Below are 19241 nucleotides of genomic sequence, written 5' to 3' on the forward strand. Positions count from 1 at the left end.
CTTCGTTACCTTTCCTAGATTTAGTCTCTTGTTTTTCCTCCTTTCCTTCCTCTGACGCTGTACTTCCTGGATCAACATTTAGAACTGTAGAATACCAAATAACACCAATGAAGAAGTGATGAGTGAATTATCTGCAAACATTCATTACTCATTAAGATAATGGGAAACAATGTAAATGCTCATCTAGATTTCCTATCAGTGTTAGTTTATCAGTTTATAGTGTTCTGCTATAAAGTCTGAATCGAAGCTACAACTCTCGCTTTGACGTGATGCTTCTCTATGTCACTGCTGATAATGACCAGATCAACTCAGTCAGTTTGGTTTGTGCGCGTTCTCTGCTGTACAGGAGACTAAATGACTTATCTTCAGTTAGACAGACCGCTAGCCACCAGGATGGATTCAGAGAATTCATCATTTTCTTTGAATAGTTTGTTTAAATAATATTGTCATTCAATGTACTCTTGAGTTTGAAATATGTTTGTTTGAATAACCTTTGCGTGAAAATGCTTAAGATTTGAGGAATCTAATGGTGTGTGTATAGTCTGCATTAACTATGTAATGATTCAGTCATGAAGGGGGTGGCTGTGTTATGTTTTTCTCTTCTTGATTAGATGCATTGCTATTATTTTTGTTATGATCATCAATGATGTTCTATCATTAATCTTTTGAGTGTCCAATCCTTTCCGATGCTACTGCTCTCCTCTCTCTCTACCACTGGTCCTTCCTGTAGTTCAGTGATTTACTATGTTTACCAATGACTGTCACAATTTAGACATACAGCCAGGCATTTACTTCATATGAATTCTTTACAGTTTAAACCACTCTCCATGGAGTCCTACTGCATGTGTTTTTATTTTAAAGACAGCCTCTGCAATTATGAATATTCAATACATAATCAACCCCTTGGCCTTACCTTTTAGGCACTTGTCGATCTGGGAGGATTACATTGGCTAGAGGTGGCTTACACCTATCAGAGTCAAGGTGCTGCTATTACCGTATTACACCTACCCAATCCTTTCATATACGTGAAGTGCGTAGTAGGGACTAGGGGTTGATTTAGTGACCGGAACAGGCAGAGTAACCACTCCCATTGACCACAGAGCACTGACATGAAGACCGTACTGTACCATATGGGTTAATACCAGTGGTGGCTGGTGGCACATTAAATGGGGAGGACGGGCTCATAGTAATGGCTGGAACGGAATAAATTGAATGGTATCAAACACCTGGTTTTCCATGTGTTTGATACCATTCCATTAACTCCATTCCATCCATTATTATGAGCTGTCCTCCCCTCACCAGCCTCCTCTGGTTAAGACTGAGGTAGTCACTGCCATGCTATTACACTCATTGTGGGTTTAGTTCTATTATTGACTGTCTGAAGATCCTAACCCAGAAGTGGGTTACCATTTATTGTTTTCCACACACACCCACACACACGTGTGCACACAGAAGTGATTCCATCCTACAGTATCTACCATACCCATCTGCATTCAACCTTTTCGATTGACACTGATTTTCTTGGTTGTGCAGCTCACATCCTTGCACAGAGCTCTAGTCCACATGTCTTTGCTGTCACATCCATAGTTCCTCCCAAACCAGTCCACTGCATGAATGACGCACCTTGACTCTGATTTCACTGTCTGGCACAGAGCCGTTGAAAGCATTGAAGTCTGTAACCTACCCACCCCGTATTCAGTGCAAAGTCACTGCACAGTTCTTTAAATGTATTACCCCTGTCCTGTTAATGAAAGTTAGTTGAGATAATATTGTAATATTACCACATATACTGTTCTGAGAAGACCTGATGGGTGAAAGCAATGTGGGGAAAGTGTGCTAAACGTATTTGCGTTCACCGGTTTACTTAATTCAGATCAGTGTAGATGAAGGAAAAGATGTGATGAGAGACATTGAGATGCTCTTTATACAAACATAAATAGGTTTCACCCTATGAGAATACACAAGTCTCTTAGCTGTGTGGTGGTGGGGTTCCAAGTATGAGATACTGACGGTGAACAAGTATTTAATTGTGCTTGATAATGTCCCATATTTCATGTAGTAGCCAAGGAGAATGACATTTCCCCTAGACACTGATCTAATATCAGTTTTGAGTTTTACCCCTAATGAGATTTTGTCATCAGTATTTTGGGTAACCTGAGGATTTTAGGGCAACCTGATTCTAGGGCTCTAACTCAATTTGTCTTTCTGTGATTCCTCGTGTCCTATCTCCTCACCCCGTCCTCAAATGTATTGGAGGAGAAGGTCCAAGGTCCCTCTAAGGGCATTCTACCCATGGACTGGACCCATTTCAGTGTGTTTTCAGTGACACTGCACAGGTGGTCCTAAGTCCCTAGTTAAATTACTCTAGCGCCACCAAGCGTTCTTTCAATGTTCTCTCTTATACGAGCCAGTCTGCGTCACTTGCAGATCCCCTTCTCTCTAAACTCATATTGACGTTTATGTTAGTACATCACCACTATGAAACTCTTTGAAGTATATTTTACTTCAGTTATTTACATTTATGTAGAATAAATGAAACTATATTTACTTGTATATCGGTAAAATAAAATTACCTACAAGTTAACTATAAATTATTTAAACTATTATACACAAAGACGTCTACAAACACTATGAGCTTGGAACCAATGTTACGTGGAATGAAATAACGAAACCCTATTGATCATTTAACCATGCGCTCCTTAGTGGTGTCTTGAACGTACGAAATGAGATGGCAGTGTCAAAGCTTCTCAAAGTAGACTTCAGTAATGTTGCTCAACTGTCAACTAGTCTCTTACATAGTCTCTCAAACTAATCCTAGTTATAGGCTACTTTATATTAAAACAATGTAAACGAAATAGGCTATTCATACTATTCCTTCCAGAAGTCTGTTCAAAGTAGCCTAATTTCTGCCTCACGTTACAGGCGAGTACATTTGAGCTATGTGCATGTAATAACCTAATAATGGTGCTCTGAGCTACAATATTCTCTGCTTTTCCTCTCTCTTCATGCAGCCAAGCAATGAATGGATATGTGTTGCTGGCTCTCACAGGGATCCACACCGTTGATCAATTATGTTCAGGCGCTGCACAGATGCAGTGATCTACTCACGTTGGGATGGATTTATTGAACGCTCCACTCTTTTGATCTTGGGCGTAATTTGACTAAATTTAGGAATTGAGCATGCCTGTGTTAAATAGATTCAGGTCATTTTCATGGCAAGCCGGTTTTAGATGGATGCTGTGAAGTTAGTCTCGTGTGCCTGAAATGGATCCATCCGAATGTAAAGTACAGATTAGCGGGCGCCACTGAGATGTATAAATTAACGGTGAGCGCGCCTTTTTTTTGTTGACGCTCACCAACGTGCGCGCACTTGCTACTACATCACAAGTTTCCGCCCTCTTCCCTTGCTCGCCAATCACCTTTCTTCCCCATCAACTTCATTCTTCCGGTGTTATGGCCGCTTGCAGCGTAAGAGACAACGAGTGTGAAATGTTATGATTATGGAAATTTGTCGGTGAAACCGGTGAATTAAGGATGCTCGTGACTGTGCTGTTACGGTTTCCCGTCTGTCGGCCGTCAGTTCGGGCAGTGCTTCGCTCTCAGAGGCGTTATAGCAAGGTGTGCAACCTTATCAAACCGTGATCTGTTATGAAATGTAGCTGTACTGACCAACTGAGTACAGTATCATTGGGTTGTGTAGCTAGCCTTCTCCAAATCAGTGGCGTAACATTTTCCTATGACAGGTGTGGGCGTGTCCTCTGACAAACCATTGGATGGATCTATGAATAGCCCAGAAGGTGTTCTGACGGCCAAACAAGACTGCACGATAATCTGTCATGTAATTTGTGTCTCTCTGTGTGACCACAAGGGTTTTTTGAGGGGTGTTTGGTGGGAAGGGACAGTTCTCAATTAAGCTTATTGGGTCCTCTCTCTCTGAAATATGCAACTACTAATGTATGTTTGATCATAATACCATACGTTTTGTTATGAATTCCATATTGTGTAAAGATTTGATCTATAATGATTACATGGTAATAATATATAATCCCGTTGTCTGTATTGTTGTTGTTCACATTGACCCCTGTTCTCTCTTCTTTCCTATTCCCTTGTTTCCTACTTTCTCCTACCCTTTGCCTCTAGATACAGGCGTCCCCTGCTCTGTCTGAGCGTGTGCGGGTATTTGAGTCTCTCAGAGAGAGACGGGGCCAGCCGAGGACAAGCGGCGCCACAGAACAGGCCCTCAGCGTCCGATTGGCTGATGGCAGGACGGTGAAGGGCACCACAGGAGTGACCACACCCTCACTCATCGCCCAGAACGCACGGTTAGCCTCTCAGACGTGTGTGTGTGTGTGTGTTGATTCAGAATCCTAAAAGTCAGGGAAGGGTTATCCCCAGTGCTTGACTTGGAATGAAATAGTTGCTGGTACTTATTTTGAGTACTGTTTATATTTCGGTGAAGGAACTCTGCAATACTTTTGAGCTAATATTCAATAAGAGGTGCAGGAACTCAAGCAGCAGAAATGTTGAGGGGCCGGTACTCTGCTCCAGTGAGCTCCTTTCCAGGTCAAGCACTAGTTATCCAAAATGTTATCCCTCAGAACACATGTGCTGCGTTTAAACAGGCAGCCCAATTCTGATATTTTTTCCACTAATTGGTCTTTTGACCAATCACATCAGATCTTTGCACATCAGATCTTTTTCAGAGCTGATCTGATTGGTCAAAAGACCAATTAGTGAAACAAATATCAGAATTGGGCTGCCTGTCTAAACGCAGCCTTAGTAACTCCAATCTGAAAGCAAACACACCTATGTGTCCCATCTGTGTTTGCTTTCAGATTGGAGTTTGGTCAAATTGGATAGGTGTAAGCAAACGTACATTGACATTATCTCTAACCCTCTAACTCTCCATGTCTGTGCAGTGTGAAAGGTGCTCTAGTGAGCAGGGTGAATGGAGAGCTGTGGGAGCTGCTTCGCCCCCTGGAGGCTGACTGTGAACTACAGCTGCTGGGCTTCGACACCACAGAGGGCAAACAGGTACTTACTAAGAACATTCCCGCAATCATCTAACCCGATAGAAGATCTTACATGTGGAGCAGTCAAAGATGCAGAGGTTGACCTCTTCTCTCTCTCATCCCCTCTCGCTCATCTCTTTCATCTTTTCCCTTTCTGCCTCCCTCTCTCCCCCAGGCGGTGTGGAGGACAGGAGCGTGTGTAGTGGGGGGGGTGTTAGAGGGGGTGTTTGGGGCAGAGGTGTGCAGAGAGGGCGTGTCAGAGTCTGGCCTCTACTGTGACCACCTCCTGGAGAACAGGTAAGACATTTCCCTCTCTTTATAATATAATTTATAATAATATATGTCATTTTGCAGATGCTTTTATCCAAAGCGACTTAGTCATGCGTGCATACATTTTACCCCACTAACCATCTCCTCATCGTGTGGCGCCCCTTTAAGCCAGAACAGCTACTTTGAGGGAGGGAGGGAAGGAAGGAAGGAGGGATGCATTTGTTTTCTAACAGGGACCCTGACCTCTCATTCTTCACCTTTGACCTCTGACCCAGTCTCCTAGTGCTCAGTAGGTTCCCCTGAGCTAGGTAGAGGAGAGCTGAAAGGAGGCCACAGTCTCACCTACTTTCTGACTCTCCCACGCCCACCACGTTTTTCACCTGTCTGAATGAGGATACACATATATACAGTGGGGAAAAAAAGTATTTAGTCAGCCACCAATTGTGCAAGTTCTCCCACTTAAGAAGATGAGAGAGGCCTGTAATTTTCATCATAGGTACATGTCAACTATGACAGACAAAATGAGAATTTTTTTTCCAGAAAATCACATTGTAGGATTTTTTATGAATTTATTTGCAAATTATGGTGGAAAATAAGTATTTGGTCAATAACAAAAGTTTCTCAATACTTTGTTAAATACCCTTTGTTGGCAATGACACAGGTCAAACGTTTTCTGTAAGTCTTCACAAGGTTTTCACACACTGTTGCTGGTATTTTGGCCCATTCCTCCATGCAGATCTCCTCTAGAGAAGTGATGTTTTGGGGCTGTCGCTGGGCAACACGGACTTTCAACTCCCTCCAAAGATTTTCTATGGGGTTGAGATCTGGAGACTGGCTAGGCCACTCCATGACCTTGAAATGCTTCTTACGAAGCCACTCCTTCGTTGCCCGGGCGGTGTGTTTGGGATCATTGTCATGCTGAAAGACCCAGCCACGTTTCATCTTCAATGCCCTTGCTGATGGAAGGAGGTTTTCACTCAAAATCTCACGATACATGGCCCCATTCATTCTTTCCTTTACACGGATCAGTCGTCCTGGTCCCTTTGCAGAAAAACAGCCCCAAAGCATGATGTTTCCACCCCCATGCTTCACAGTAGGTATGGTGTTCTCTGGATGCAACTCAGCATTCTTTGTCCTCCAAACACGACGAGTTGAGTTTTTACCAAAAAGTTTTATTTTGGTTTCATCTGACCATATGACATTCTCCCAATCCTCTTCTGGATCATCCAAATGCACTCTAGCAAACTTCAGACGGGCCTGGACATGTACTGGCTTAAGCAGGGGGACACGTCTGGCACTGCAGGATTTGAGTCCCTGGCGCCGTAGTGTGTTACTGATGGTAGGCTTTGTTACTTTGGTCCCAGCTCTCTGCAGGTCAATCACTAGGTCCCCCCGTGTGGTTCTGGGATTTTTGCTCACCGTTCTTGTGATCATTTTGACCCCACGGGGTGAGATCTTGCGTGGAGCCCCAGATCGAGGGAGATTATCAGTGGTCTTGTATGTCTTCCATTTCCTAATATTTGCTCCCACAGTTGATTTATTCAAACCAAGCTGCTTACCTATTGCAGATTCAGTCTTCCCAGCCTGGTGCAGGTCTACAATTTTGTTTCTGGTGTCCTTTGACAGCTCTTTGGTCTTGGCCATAGTGGAGTTTGGAGTGTGACTGTTTGAGGTTGTGGACAGGTGTCTTTTATACTGATAACAAGTTCAAACAGGTGCCATTAATACAGGTAACGAGTGGAGGACAGAGGAGCCTCTTAAAGAAGAAGTTGCAGGTCTGTGAGAGCCAGAAATCTTGCTTGTTTGTAGGTGACCAAATACTTATTTTCCACCATAATTTGCAAATAAATTCATTAAAAATCCTACAATGTGATTTTCTGGATTTTCTTTTCTCATTTTGTCTGTCATAGTTGACGTGTACCTATGATGAAAATTACAGGCCTCTCTCATCTTTTTAAGTGGGAGAACTTGCACAATTGGTGGCTGACTAAATACTTTTTTTCCCCACTGTACATACATACAGTACCAGTCAAAAGTTTGGACACACCTACTCATTCCAGGGTTTTTCGTTATTTTTACTATTTTCTACATTGTAGAATAATAGTGAAGACATCAAAACTATGAAATAACTCATATGCAATAATGTAGTAACCAAAAAAGTGTTAAACAAATCTAATTATATTTTATATTTGAGATTCTTCAAAGAAGCCACCCTTTGCCTTGATGACAGCTTTGCACACTCTTGGCATTCTCTCAACTAGCTTCATGAGGTAGTCACCTGGAATGCATTTCAATTAACAGGTGTTAACTGTACATACAGTTGAAGTCTGAAGTTTACATACACTTAGGTTGGAGTCATTAAAACTCGTTTTTCAACCACTCCACAAATGTGTTGTTAACAAACTATAGTTTTGGCAAGTCGGTTAGGACATCTACTTTGTGCATGACACAAGTAATTTTTCCAACAATTGTTTACAGACAGATTATTTCACTTATAATTCACTGTATCACAATTCCAGTGGGTCAGGAGTTTACATACACTAAGTTCACTGTGCCTTTAAATAGCTTGGAAAATTCCAGAAAATGATGTCATGGCATTAGAAGCTTCTGATAGGCTAATTGACATAATTTGAGTCAATTGGAGGTGTACCTGTGGATATATTTCAAGGCCTACCTTCAAACTCAGTGCCTCTTTGCTTGACATCATGGGAAAATCAAAAGAAATCAGCCAAGACCTCAGAAAAAAAATGGTAGACCTCCACAAGTCTGGTTCCTCCTTGGGCGCAATTTCCAAACGCCTGAAGGTACCATGTTCATCTGTACAAACAATAGTACGCAAGTATAAACACCATGGGACCACGCAGTGGTCATACCGCTCAGGAAGGAGACTCGTTCTGTCTCCTAGAGATGAATGAACTTTGGTGCGAAAAGTGCAAATCAATCCCAGAACCACAGCAAAGCACCTTGTGAAGATGCTGGAGGAAACAGGTACAAAAGTATCTATATCCACAGTAAAACTAGTCCTATATCGACATAACCTGAAAGGCCGCTCAGCAAGGAAGAAGCCACTGCTCCAAAACCGCCATAAAAAAGCCAGACTACGGTTTGCAACTGCACATGGGGACAAAGATCGTACTTTTTGGAGAAATGTCCTCTGGTCTGATGAAACAAAAATAGAACTGTTTGGCCATTGTTATGTTTGGAGGAAAAAGGGGGTGCTTGCAAGCCGAAGAACACCATCCCAACCGTGAAGCACGGGGGTGGCAGCATCATGCTGTGGGGGTGCTTTGCTGCAGGAGGGACTGGTGCACTTCACAAAATAGATGGCATCATGAGGAAGGAAAATTATGTGGATATATTGAAGCAACATCTCAAGATATCAGTCAGGAAGTTAAAGCTTGGTCGCAAATGGGTCTTCCAAATGGACAATGGCCCCAAGCATACTTCCAAAGTTGTGGCAAAATGGCTTAAGGACAACAAAGTCAAGGTATTGGAGTGGCCATCACAAAGCCCTGACCTCAATCCTATAGAAAATGTGTGAGCAGAACTGAAAAGGCGTGTGCGAGCAAGGAGGCCTACAAACTTGACTCAGTTACACCAGCTCTGTCAGGAGGAATGGGCCAAAATTCACCCAACATATTGTGGGAACCCAAGTTAAACAATTTAAAGGCGATGCTACCAAATACTAATTGAGTGTATGTAAACTTCTGACCCACTGGGAATGTGATTAAATAAATCGTTCTCTCTACTATTATTCTGACATTTCACATTCTTAAAATAAAGTGGTGATCCTAACTGACCTAAAATAGGGAATTTTTACTGGGATTAAATGTCAGGAATTGTGAAAAACTGAGTTTAAATGTATTTGGCTAAGGTTTATGTAAACTTCCGACTTCAACTGTGTGTGTATATATATGTATATAACGCCAAGGGGGGTGAATACTTTTGCAAGGCACTAATATATATATATATATATATATATATATATAACACTTATATATTAATATATAACACTTATATATTAATATATAACACTTATATATATTTATTTTTATTTTTTTATGTAAAAAAAATATTAGTGCCTTGCAAAAGTATTCATCTCCCTTGGTGTTTTTCCTATTTTGTTGCATTACAACCTGTAATTTAAATGGATATACACACACACACACACACACACAGAGAGAGAAGCAGTACTAACCCCTGGTCTCTCTCCCAGTGCCCTGTCCCTAGCTGAGCTGGAGGAGAGATGCAAGGAGGCCGCTGGCCAGAAGCTTCCTCTCTCCAGACTGGAGCTGAACACACAGGAAGTTACAGAGCTCTTCCAGGTCAGAGGTCACTGGCTCTGTTTGTCTGTCATTGGCTGCATCTGAAATGGCATCCTGTTTCCCTATATAGGGAATAGGGTGCCATTTAGATGAGACATTAGCTGGCATTACAGTTATGGCCCACAGTATTCTATAATGTAGGTGTGTTGCTCGGCTCCTACCTGTAGCAGCTTCTGGAATTGACTGTTTACATCTGTTGTCTTTAACCACTGCCTGTAATGGTCATCATCTAGGAATGTCTCTAATTCAAGGGGTGTGGCCGTGATACAATAGTGTGTGTGTGTGTGTGTACTAACTGAGTGTGTTCTGTCATCTAGGACAGAGCTCTGAGACTCCAGTTGATTGAAGAACAGATGAGTGGTCCTACTGTCACAGTGTACAGGTTTGTTGCTCAACATTTCACAGCCTGATACAACACATACTCACCACATGGTAACGCTACAGTCATGGTCTGTGTTTTTAAAGAGAAATTACTGTACGCTAGGATGACATATCCATCTCTTCCTGTTCCGTGTGTGGGTCAGGTGTGGCGACAGCATAGGAGTCTGCAATGGTCCTCTCCTCCCTCACACTGGTCTCCTCAAGGTCTTCAAGATGCTGCAGGTACGTGTGTGTGTGTGTGTCAGCCTCCCTGCCTGTATATCAGTTCAGTGAGGAATATACAGTTCTTGTCTTCTCCTCATGACATCTAAACTACGCTGGACGTAAAACTGAATGTACAGGATTAAAGAAAGCACAAGTTAAATGGGTTTCCATCGCATTTTCATCTCTACTGATGGTTTTGTCATAAACAATGTAGCGAATGTGCCCTCTCTGGTATTGGCACGTGTGCTGTAGCCAACAGCTGGCAGATACAGTGCGGGTATAGCTTACATGATGAGATTATTATGAACAAAAGAGCGAGGTTATTTTTATTTGTAAACGGCAGCCAAGCATCAGACCCTTGATACAATTTGAAAGGAGCATCAAGCTCATCACCTTGCATTCACCACCATCTGAAGTTCATTAGAACTTATTTCATCTGTACTCTAATAAACTGCATGCTTTCCCGACGTGTCGTAGTGGGAGGACCACACAGACTTGTCATCACGTGACTCCAAGTTTACTTCGATATGATGGTTGTTATATAAATATTTGCGCATAAAAGCATTTCCACCGCCATTTAATTTTATCGCATTATTCATTTTACAGAAACAAAAAGATCCCACCTTGTCTAGTGTATTTTGTTTTGTCTACATTTGGAAAGTTTACAGAGAAATGTGCTGTTTCTGTCCGGCCTGTCATGACATTTATTATCCAATATGTACTTTACTCGCATAAAAAGGTTGAATGGAAACCTGGTTACTGTTTAACTCGTAACATGGGCTGTGACATTACCATGCAATATAGCCATTAACTCTGACCTCTTCCTGATATTAATGTATAGTGGGACTGCGCTGGTCACACTGGAAATTCCTTACTGGTAATTGACAGTCACTTGGCAGTCACTGGCCAGTTAAATGATGCACTGGAGACTAACAAGTCAGAACAACATGACACACTGAAGACAAGCGGAACAAAACGCTGCTTGTTTTTTTCCTAGAAGCATTAGAGCTGTAGCGTGCTAACCCGTGATGTCAACCATGACCTATTTGCTAGCGCTGAGCAATTAGTGCTTGAGGTCTGTTCGGTTTCAGTTTGATTCTACAAAAATAATTGCGCTTTTCGGTTTCAGTATTATTTTTTTGATATTAAATGCACTGCATTATGTGGGTTGAATGCTGTAACAACACACAATACAATTCCTATGATGGTAGTGAATGCCCATTACTGCTTATCACCTATTAACCATCATTTATTCACATTACTTTAATAAAATATTTGTTTTATTTGATGACTTTATTATTTCATTCCAAGTCATCATCTCATCTCTATAAAGCTGCTGCCTATGCTGTGTGACTAAATCACTATTTTAGTAGTTCTTCAAAGTAAATAAGGTGTGCTTTTATGACTGCTGAATACCAACAATCAATCACTTAGATCATGTATTTTCAGGTAGAGATACCTCACGAAGCAACTGCTTTCTATCACTCTTGATCGCCCGTTCTCTCTTTTCTATATGTCTGCTCCACACAAACCGGACAAGTAGGCGGGTGCGCAATGGATTATGGTCATTTTAGTTAATTACCATGTTTTCTGCACTAAACTATGTTGAATATTGGCCTGTTGGAAACTACAACTCCCTACTACATCGCACAGTTCAGGCATGATCTGATTTATCTCTAGAGAAACTGCATTGAGCTCACAGAAGAAATTATGAACTAAATGGAATTCAAATAATTGAACCGACGTTGGTCAATTAGCTGTTTGGTTAATCGCTCAGCACTACTATTTGCTTTCATGCTGTTGTGTTGTGCTGGGGAAAGTGAAATTTCCATACTGGTGTTGTACTGGTCAGAATGGAATTTCCACTCTCCATGCTGGGAGAGCAATAGCCATTGAAACAATACCAGAAGCAGGATGTTGTGATTGTAGTGGCCAGTTTCCTGCCCCCGCCAAGTTAAATCCTGTCGATCTCTATTGTCCCAAGGGGAAACGCAGCCCCTACCCATTATCTGTAGAGCAGTGGTTCCAAAATGGCGGCTATGGAACAAAGATGGCCGGGACATACCCTATATGTACTGAACAAAAATATAAATGCAGCATGTAACAATTTCAAAGTTACAGTTCATATAAGGAAGTCAGTCAATTGAAATACATTCATTAGGCCCAAATGTATGGATTTCACATGACTGGGAATACAGATATTCATCTGTTGGTCACAGATACCTTAAAAAAAAAAGGTAGGGCCGTGGATCAGAAAACCAGTCAGTATCTGGTGTGACCACCATTTGCCTCATGCAGCACGACACATCTCCTTCGCATAGAGTTGATCTCATCACGGTATCTCTGTGCATTATAATTGCCATCGATAAAATGCAGTTGTGTTCGTTGTCCATCCTTAGCTTATGCCTGCCCATACCATAACCCTACCGCCCCCATGGGGCACTCTGTTCACAATGTTGACATCAGCAAACCACTCACCCAATCAACACCATACACGTGATCTGCGGTTGTGAGACTGGGTGAACGTACTGCCATATTCTCTAAAAAGACTGCTTATGGTAGAGAAATGAACATTCAATCCTCTGGCAACAGCTCTGGTGGACATTCCTGCAGTCAGCATGCCAATTGCACGCTCCCTATAAAACTTGATACGTCTGTGGCGTTGTGTGACACAACTGCACATTTGAGGGTGGCCTTTTATTGTCCCAAGCACAAGGTGCACCTGTGTAATGATCATTCTGTTTAATCAGCTTTGTGGTATGCTGCACCTGTCAGGTGGATGGATGATCTTGGCAAAGGAGAAATGCTCACTAACGGGTGTAAACAAATTTGTGCACAAAATTTGAGAGAAATAAGCTTTTTGTGCGTATGGAACATTTCTGGGATCTTTTATTTCAGCTCGTGAAACATGGGACCAACACTTTACATGTTGCGTTTATATTTTTGTTCAGTATATTTCTCTTTTCTGCTACTCTCTCTTTCTTCTCTGTCCCCCCCCCTCTCGCTGTTCAGGTGTCTCCCGTAACGTTGACCAATCCTGTTGGCTCGTCAGGTGTGATGCGTGTGATGGGTGTGGCCTTCCCAGGAGAGAGGGAGAGGGAGGAGTGGGAGAGGGAACAGGAGGAGGCACGGAAGAGAGACCACAGACGCATTGGCAAGGTGAGGTGGAGAGGGAAGAAAAAAGATCTAGGTCCAATACGCATAGAAATATAAACAACTGGAGACACCCGTCCTTTTTGGAGACTGGTTATTATTGGCACGGCAGCGCTACTGTAGCTAGCAGAATAGTGTAGAAGCTATTGCTAACTAGCGAACTAAACTATTTTAGTAGGCTAGCTAAGCATCTTGGCTAACTGTGAGGCATGTGCTACAGTGTCTCCAAAATGGAGCGTATACTGAAATGGTAACGTGTGTGTGTGTGTTGCCTCCAGGACCAGGAGCTGTTCTTCTTTAATGACGTCAGTCCTGGAAGCTGCTTCTTCCTGCCTAAAGGAGCTCACATCTACAATACACTCACGGACTTTATCAAGGTAACACACGCACACACAAAGACGCATCACAATTTTTATGCTGGAATTATTTATTTTTATTGCTATAAAATATAAAATGGACAGGAACATACACACAAACGTACTATACTTACCAATCCTTACTAGCTACTACTTCTACAAAATACATCCGAGATTCACAGGAAGCCCATCTCTGCAGCCAACTCCAACACCCCCGGAGTGGCTTGTAGTTTTTCTCATCTCTTCATCAGAAAAAAGCCACTGGTCTCCTGGGCCCAGTTTTCAAAGGTTATCTATCTATATTTTGCCTATCGGATAGTGTTAAATGCATAGAAATAGAGTGAATAGAACGGTGAAATCATTCACTTGAATTAGGAGTCCCGTTACTCTTATCAACCAAACATTCTAAATTCAAACATTCTACCAACTTCGCTTTGGTTGACCCTTAGTTCGTAAATTCACTCTGGCTATCTACTCCGATTTCAGAGCACTCGTCTGAGTGTGCCAGAGCACAGAATAACTGATAAATATACGAACGCTCAACACCCGTCGAATATGATCTGTGTCAGTAAGCGTCGGCAAAAAAAGCGTAAGTAAATTGTTGCCAGCAGCACAGTTACAGTCACCAACGCTCTTGATAACATGAAAACAACCTAACCAGCTCTGCTAGGGTGAGTGAAATGGTCAGAGTGAGTGTTCTCTCATTTGTGTCTGGAAGTAGCTAGCAAGCTAGCCAACGTTAGCCAGTTAGCTTGGGTGCTTGACTGCCGTTGTGTGGTCAGAACGCTCGGATCAACCCTACTCCTCGGCCAGAGCGTCCATTGTGCGCTCTGAACGCTCCGAGAGCGAGATGCTCTGAATTTACGAACGGACAATCTGACAACGCTCTGAATTTACGAACGCCCAGAGCGCGCTCTGGCACTCAAGTGAATTTACAAACAAACCCTTAGTATTTTTTTATGATTTTAGAATAGAATGGCCACGACAATCAGCAAAGTACGCTTGCGCGTACACACACACACAGCCGCTCATTCAGACATCTTTACCCTGACAGTAACCTCAGGACACTCCCGTTGTGGTCAGTAGTCAGGAAATCACCCCAATTACTACACTGTGACTGTCTGTTCTCCAAATAACCATGGATGACACACAAGCACACACACACATAGAATAAATCTGTCTGTAATAATTAAGTTGTTACATCTCTCTCTTCCTCCCTTTCTCTCCCCCCTTCTCCATGACCCCACGCCCCCACCCAGACTGAGTACAGGAGGCGTAGCTTCAATGAGGTCGTGACCCCTACTCTATACAGCACTGCATTGTGGGAGCGTTCGGGTCACTGGGAACACTACAGTGAAAACATGTTCACTGTGACCGGTGACACACAGACCTACGCACTCAAACCCATGAACTGCCCTGCACACTGGTGAGAACACACACACTTACGTTCTCTCTCATTCTCAGCCCCACACGTTGGTCAGGACGTCTCACGAACACCTCTCTCTGTTTCAGTCTGATGTTTGAGCAGCGTGTAAGGTCATGGAGGGAGCTCCCGTTGCGTTGGGCCGATTTCGGGGCTCTGCATCGGAACGAACTGTCCGGCGCTCTGGGTGGTCTCACCCGGGTCCGCAGGTTCTGCCAGGACGACGCACACATCTTCTGCACTCCTGAACAGGTACACACACACACAAAGACAATTCCTGTCATTTTAACCTTTTTGGATATTTGTCTCACATTTTCCACCCCGGAAAGTCCTAGGACAGCAGACAGTGGGAGAAAGTGGGATTGTATCCCTGACTCCCCCAATGATCCCCCTTATCCCATTAAACCACATACACACACACACACTTGTGCTTATACACACACTGATTCACATGATATTGTGAGGTTTGTTTTCCACTCTGGCTAATCCAATCACTGGAACACTTCACTGGAACAGTCAATAAATCAACTGTTCCTCCTCACTCATCTCGGAGTTAACCCTTAACCCCTAAAGCCCTGGACTCATCTCTGAGTTAACCCTTAACCCCTGGACTCTCCAGTTTCACATCTGTCTATTTATAATGTATTTTACAATATTGTATTTACATTCTCTATTCTTCTGTCTCCACCACTCTGTTCTCCTTATCTGGCTGTACTCCTGCCCCCCAATCCCTTCCTCTGCCTCTCTTTCTCCCTACCCCCCACCCCCCCACTCTCTCTCTCTCTCTCTCTCTCTGTCAGTTGGAGGAGGAGATCGTAGCGTGTTTGGAGTTTGTGAGGAGTGTTTATCGAGTGTTTGGATTCTCCTTCCACTGTCTCCTCTCCACCCGACCTACACCCTGCCTGGGGGAGCCTGCACTGTGGGACCACGCTGAGCAGGTACACACAGACACCACACACACCATACAGACAGATGTACACAGAGCCAGCTGTGTAAATGGGTGTTTACTGGCCCACAAGTGAGGTCTATAAATCACAGTACATAGCCTCCTCTACTGTAAGCATAATGACATCACGTAATGAGAGACACTTATCCAATCAGTGTTGATATATGGCCATGTGGATGTGACAGAAAGTCAAAGCCCTGTCTGTTCTGTGGCTGCTGTCTATGCTCCCTGCCTCTCCCTGTGTGGAGAAAAGCTCAGGAAATGAACAAAGAGAAGAGAAGCTCAATGAAGAAATAAGATCCTTTTTCTCTTTCCCACTTTCTTCCCCTCTTCCCTCTTTCACTCCCCACCCCTCCCTCTTGTCCCCCCGCTCTCCTCTCTCTACCTTTCTCTGTCTCTTTCTCTCTGAGCAGCAGTTGGAGAGGAGTCTGCAGCAGTTTGGAGAGCGCTGGCAGCTCAACCCAGGAGATGGAGCGTTCTACGGGCCAAAGGTCAGTTACACAAGACCCTTCTGTCTGAACGCTGCACCCCCCCTGAACAGAGCCCTGTTATTAACACTCACACACTCCCACATCTTCCTGTTGTCCTAGATTGACATCCAGATCAAGGACGCCATTGGTCGACAGCACCAGTGTGCCACCATCCAATTGGACTTCCAGCTGCCAATCAGATTTGACCTTCAGTATGTGGGGTGAGTCAGTCATCTGTGTCAGTTTAACCTGTGTGTTCTGGGATGTTCCCTGATGCAGCTTCTGCTCTTATCAAACTGATACATGTAATTGGATTGCATGTGGTTGGAAACATTGTTATTAGACTGAGGGGAATTTAAAGCTAGAATCCTTAGTTGCTACTTCCATTTTTGGACTAATTTGATTCTTGAAGAATATGTTATGCCTCATGTTCTTCGTTCAACTGTCATACCCCATCAGAACCCCAAATAGAAGCTTGTTTTACCCCAATGTTTGTAAACAACATAAAAGTAAACACACTGTACAGCCACAAAACATGTTTCAAACAAATGTTTATATCATGGTCCTTGCATCCATAGCTCTGAATTTCAGAGTGGTTACATTTCTCCTGGCCCATCCCTTAGCTTTTGACCGAAACAGAGGCGGGGTGTCCACTTTGTTATTGTTTCAACTGCAGATTGTAGCTTTAAAAGATTGAAGTGAGCCTCATTATTAAGCACATGCTGCACCAGTTTATTTTCTTCATGCAAATCCCTCCTCTCCATCTCCTCTACCCCTCTCTCTCTCTCTCTCTCTCTCTCTCTCTCTCTCTCTCTCTCTCTCTCTCTCTCTCTCTCTCTCTCTCTCTCTCTCTCTTCACCTTCTCTCGCTCTCTCTCTCAGGAGGGATGGAGAGACCCACAGACCAGTGATGGTCCACAGAGCTGTTCTGGGATCACTGGAACGCATGATCGCTATATTGGCCGAGAATTTTGGGGGGAAATGGTGAGAAGAGTGTCTGTCCATTTGTACATCTGTGATTTGATATGACCCATTCATCTAAAATGATACAGTTTCAATGTTTTGGTTACCCACATTTCTCTTCCTCTTACTCACTCAGTTTCTCTTTCCCTTCTGTCTCTCTCAGGCCTCTGTGGTTGTCTCCAGCGCAGGTCATGATTATTCCTGTAGGGGGAGGTAGTGAGTCGTATGCGCAACATGTCAGTACTCATCATATCAGATCTGGGGCTGTATGTATCAAGCATCTCAGAGTAGGAGTGCTGATCTAGGGTCCGTTTTGCCTTTTGGATCTTAATACTTAAGATTACATGGACAGGAGGAACCTGGTCCTAGATCAGCACTCCTGCTCTCAGACACATGATACACATGGCCCCTGTACTGCAGGCTTAAATCAAACCCCCATACACGTGACCAAACACAACATCACTCAGCACACATCAAAAGCTGTACCCCTCAGTGACTCCAAAGATCGAAGGCTTATCCAAACACTGTACCCACACACCATTCATCAAGACTCTGAGAAGGACTTGATTTGAGGGTATTTTTGTGACCAGGTTTTAGTTTATTTAACACATAGGAACCAACAATGAAACACAGCTAGGTACGTACATGCCACTACTCACATATCAATATTTTCTGCAAGTTACATCTGTCACATGATTAATGAGCCAGCAGCAGCTAAGACCAGACCCAGCAGATGACATGTAATATAGACAAGGCCTCAGAGGCCTTTATCAGGACACGGATCCTGTTTCTCTCTAGACTTGTCTTGTAAATAGCCTGGCAGTCACAACATTGACGATACATCCTCCTGTATGTAATGTATATGTAGCCCCAGGGGAGGAGAGTCTATCAACACTGGTGATCTGGGGTTTGTCATGATGATACATAGACAGGTAATACAGCCACCAGAGTCTCGGCCCTCAGGGTGGAATTTAAAAGGTGCCGTCCTTACTGTAATTCTACCGTAGCCTGGTTCCTATCTACTCTACCACCACTGCGAGTGATGTGTGTTTTGCTCTTGTTAAGGTGGTCAGACAGTTCCGCGAGGCCGGCTTCATGGCTGACGTGGATGATGACCAGGGTGCCACCTTAAATAAGAAGATCCGCTCTGCACAGCTGGCCCAATACAACTACATATTTGGTAAGAGTGCGTGGGTGATCACGGATGAGATTACTGTAGATTCTAAATTAACTCACACAGCTTGTAAACATGTTAATTCAAGAATTGTTTATTTCTCTCTTTCTGTGTGTGTGTCCAGTGGTAGGAGAGAAGGAGTGTGTGAATGGGACAGTAAGTGTGAGGACCAGAGGGGGGAAGCAGCTAGGGAGGAGACCGACAGAAGAGGTCCTGGCATCACTCACACACCTACGAGACACACGGAGCAACCTGGATGACTTCTAACACACACACACACCTGTTGTGGATGAAGAATTGCTCACTGTACTTTTGTAATAAAATATAATATCTTAATTTATAAAACTCTTCTGGATGTCTTTTGAACACACTCTTTCTCTGTGCTTGCATGCGTGTGTGTAACTATCATTATGGACATGGTCATATTAATGGGGCTGTTGTGTATGTAAGTGTTTCATTGTGTAGCACTGGTTGGAGAGACATCCATTTTAGGAGTCTTATCAGGGTTTTCAGGCAACAGTTGTGATTGGTTGTTAATACTCCTTAAATCAACTCACCCCTGTTA

At 43.3% G+C, this 19241-nt stretch overlaps 1 protein-coding gene across 1 annotated transcript; it reads left to right on the forward strand.

The window, feature by feature from the left end:
- Nucleotides 1–3461: 3461 nt before the first annotated feature.
- LOC311120144 (threonine--tRNA ligase 2, cytoplasmic-like) lies at nucleotides 3462–18975 on the forward strand. Its single transcript, XM_084194760.1, has 18 exons — nucleotides 3462–3618; nucleotides 4141–4322; nucleotides 4920–5034; nucleotides 5188–5309; nucleotides 9499–9607; nucleotides 9925–9989; nucleotides 10132–10210; nucleotides 13205–13351; nucleotides 13624–13722; nucleotides 14961–15127; nucleotides 15214–15376; nucleotides 15925–16062; nucleotides 16484–16561; nucleotides 16661–16761; nucleotides 17422–17523; nucleotides 17666–17738; nucleotides 18568–18682; nucleotides 18801–18975. The coding sequence occupies exons 1-18, from the start codon at nucleotides 3535–3537 to the stop codon at nucleotides 18941–18943; spliced, it is 2082 nt and encodes a 693-aa protein (XP_084050886.1). The 5' UTR covers nucleotides 3462–3534; the 3' UTR covers nucleotides 18944–18975.
- Nucleotides 18976–19241: the final 266 nt, after the last annotated feature.

The sequence above is a fragment of the Coregonus lavaretus genome (genome assembly GCF_964263955.1).
Source record: "Coregonus lavaretus genome assembly, contig: HAP1_SCAFFOLD_716, whole genome shotgun sequence".
Lineage (NCBI taxonomy): Eukaryota > Metazoa > Chordata > Actinopteri > Salmoniformes > Salmonidae > Coregonus > Coregonus lavaretus.

Bases quoted from the DNA above. Each gene is read 5' to 3' on its own strand.
- LOC311120144 (XM_084194760.1), top strand. From the start codon at position 3,535: ATGCTCGTGACTGTGCTGTTACGGTTTCCCGTCTGTCGGCCGTCAGTT. The intron at 10,211-13,204 runs GTACGTGTGTGT...CTCGCTGTTCAG, and splicing joins AGGTCTTCAAGATGCTGCAG to GTGTCTCCCGTAACGTTGAC. The intron at 16,762-17,421 runs GTGAGTCAGTCA...TCTCTCTCTCAG, and splicing joins TTTGACCTTCAGTATGTGGG to GAGGGATGGAGAGACCCACA.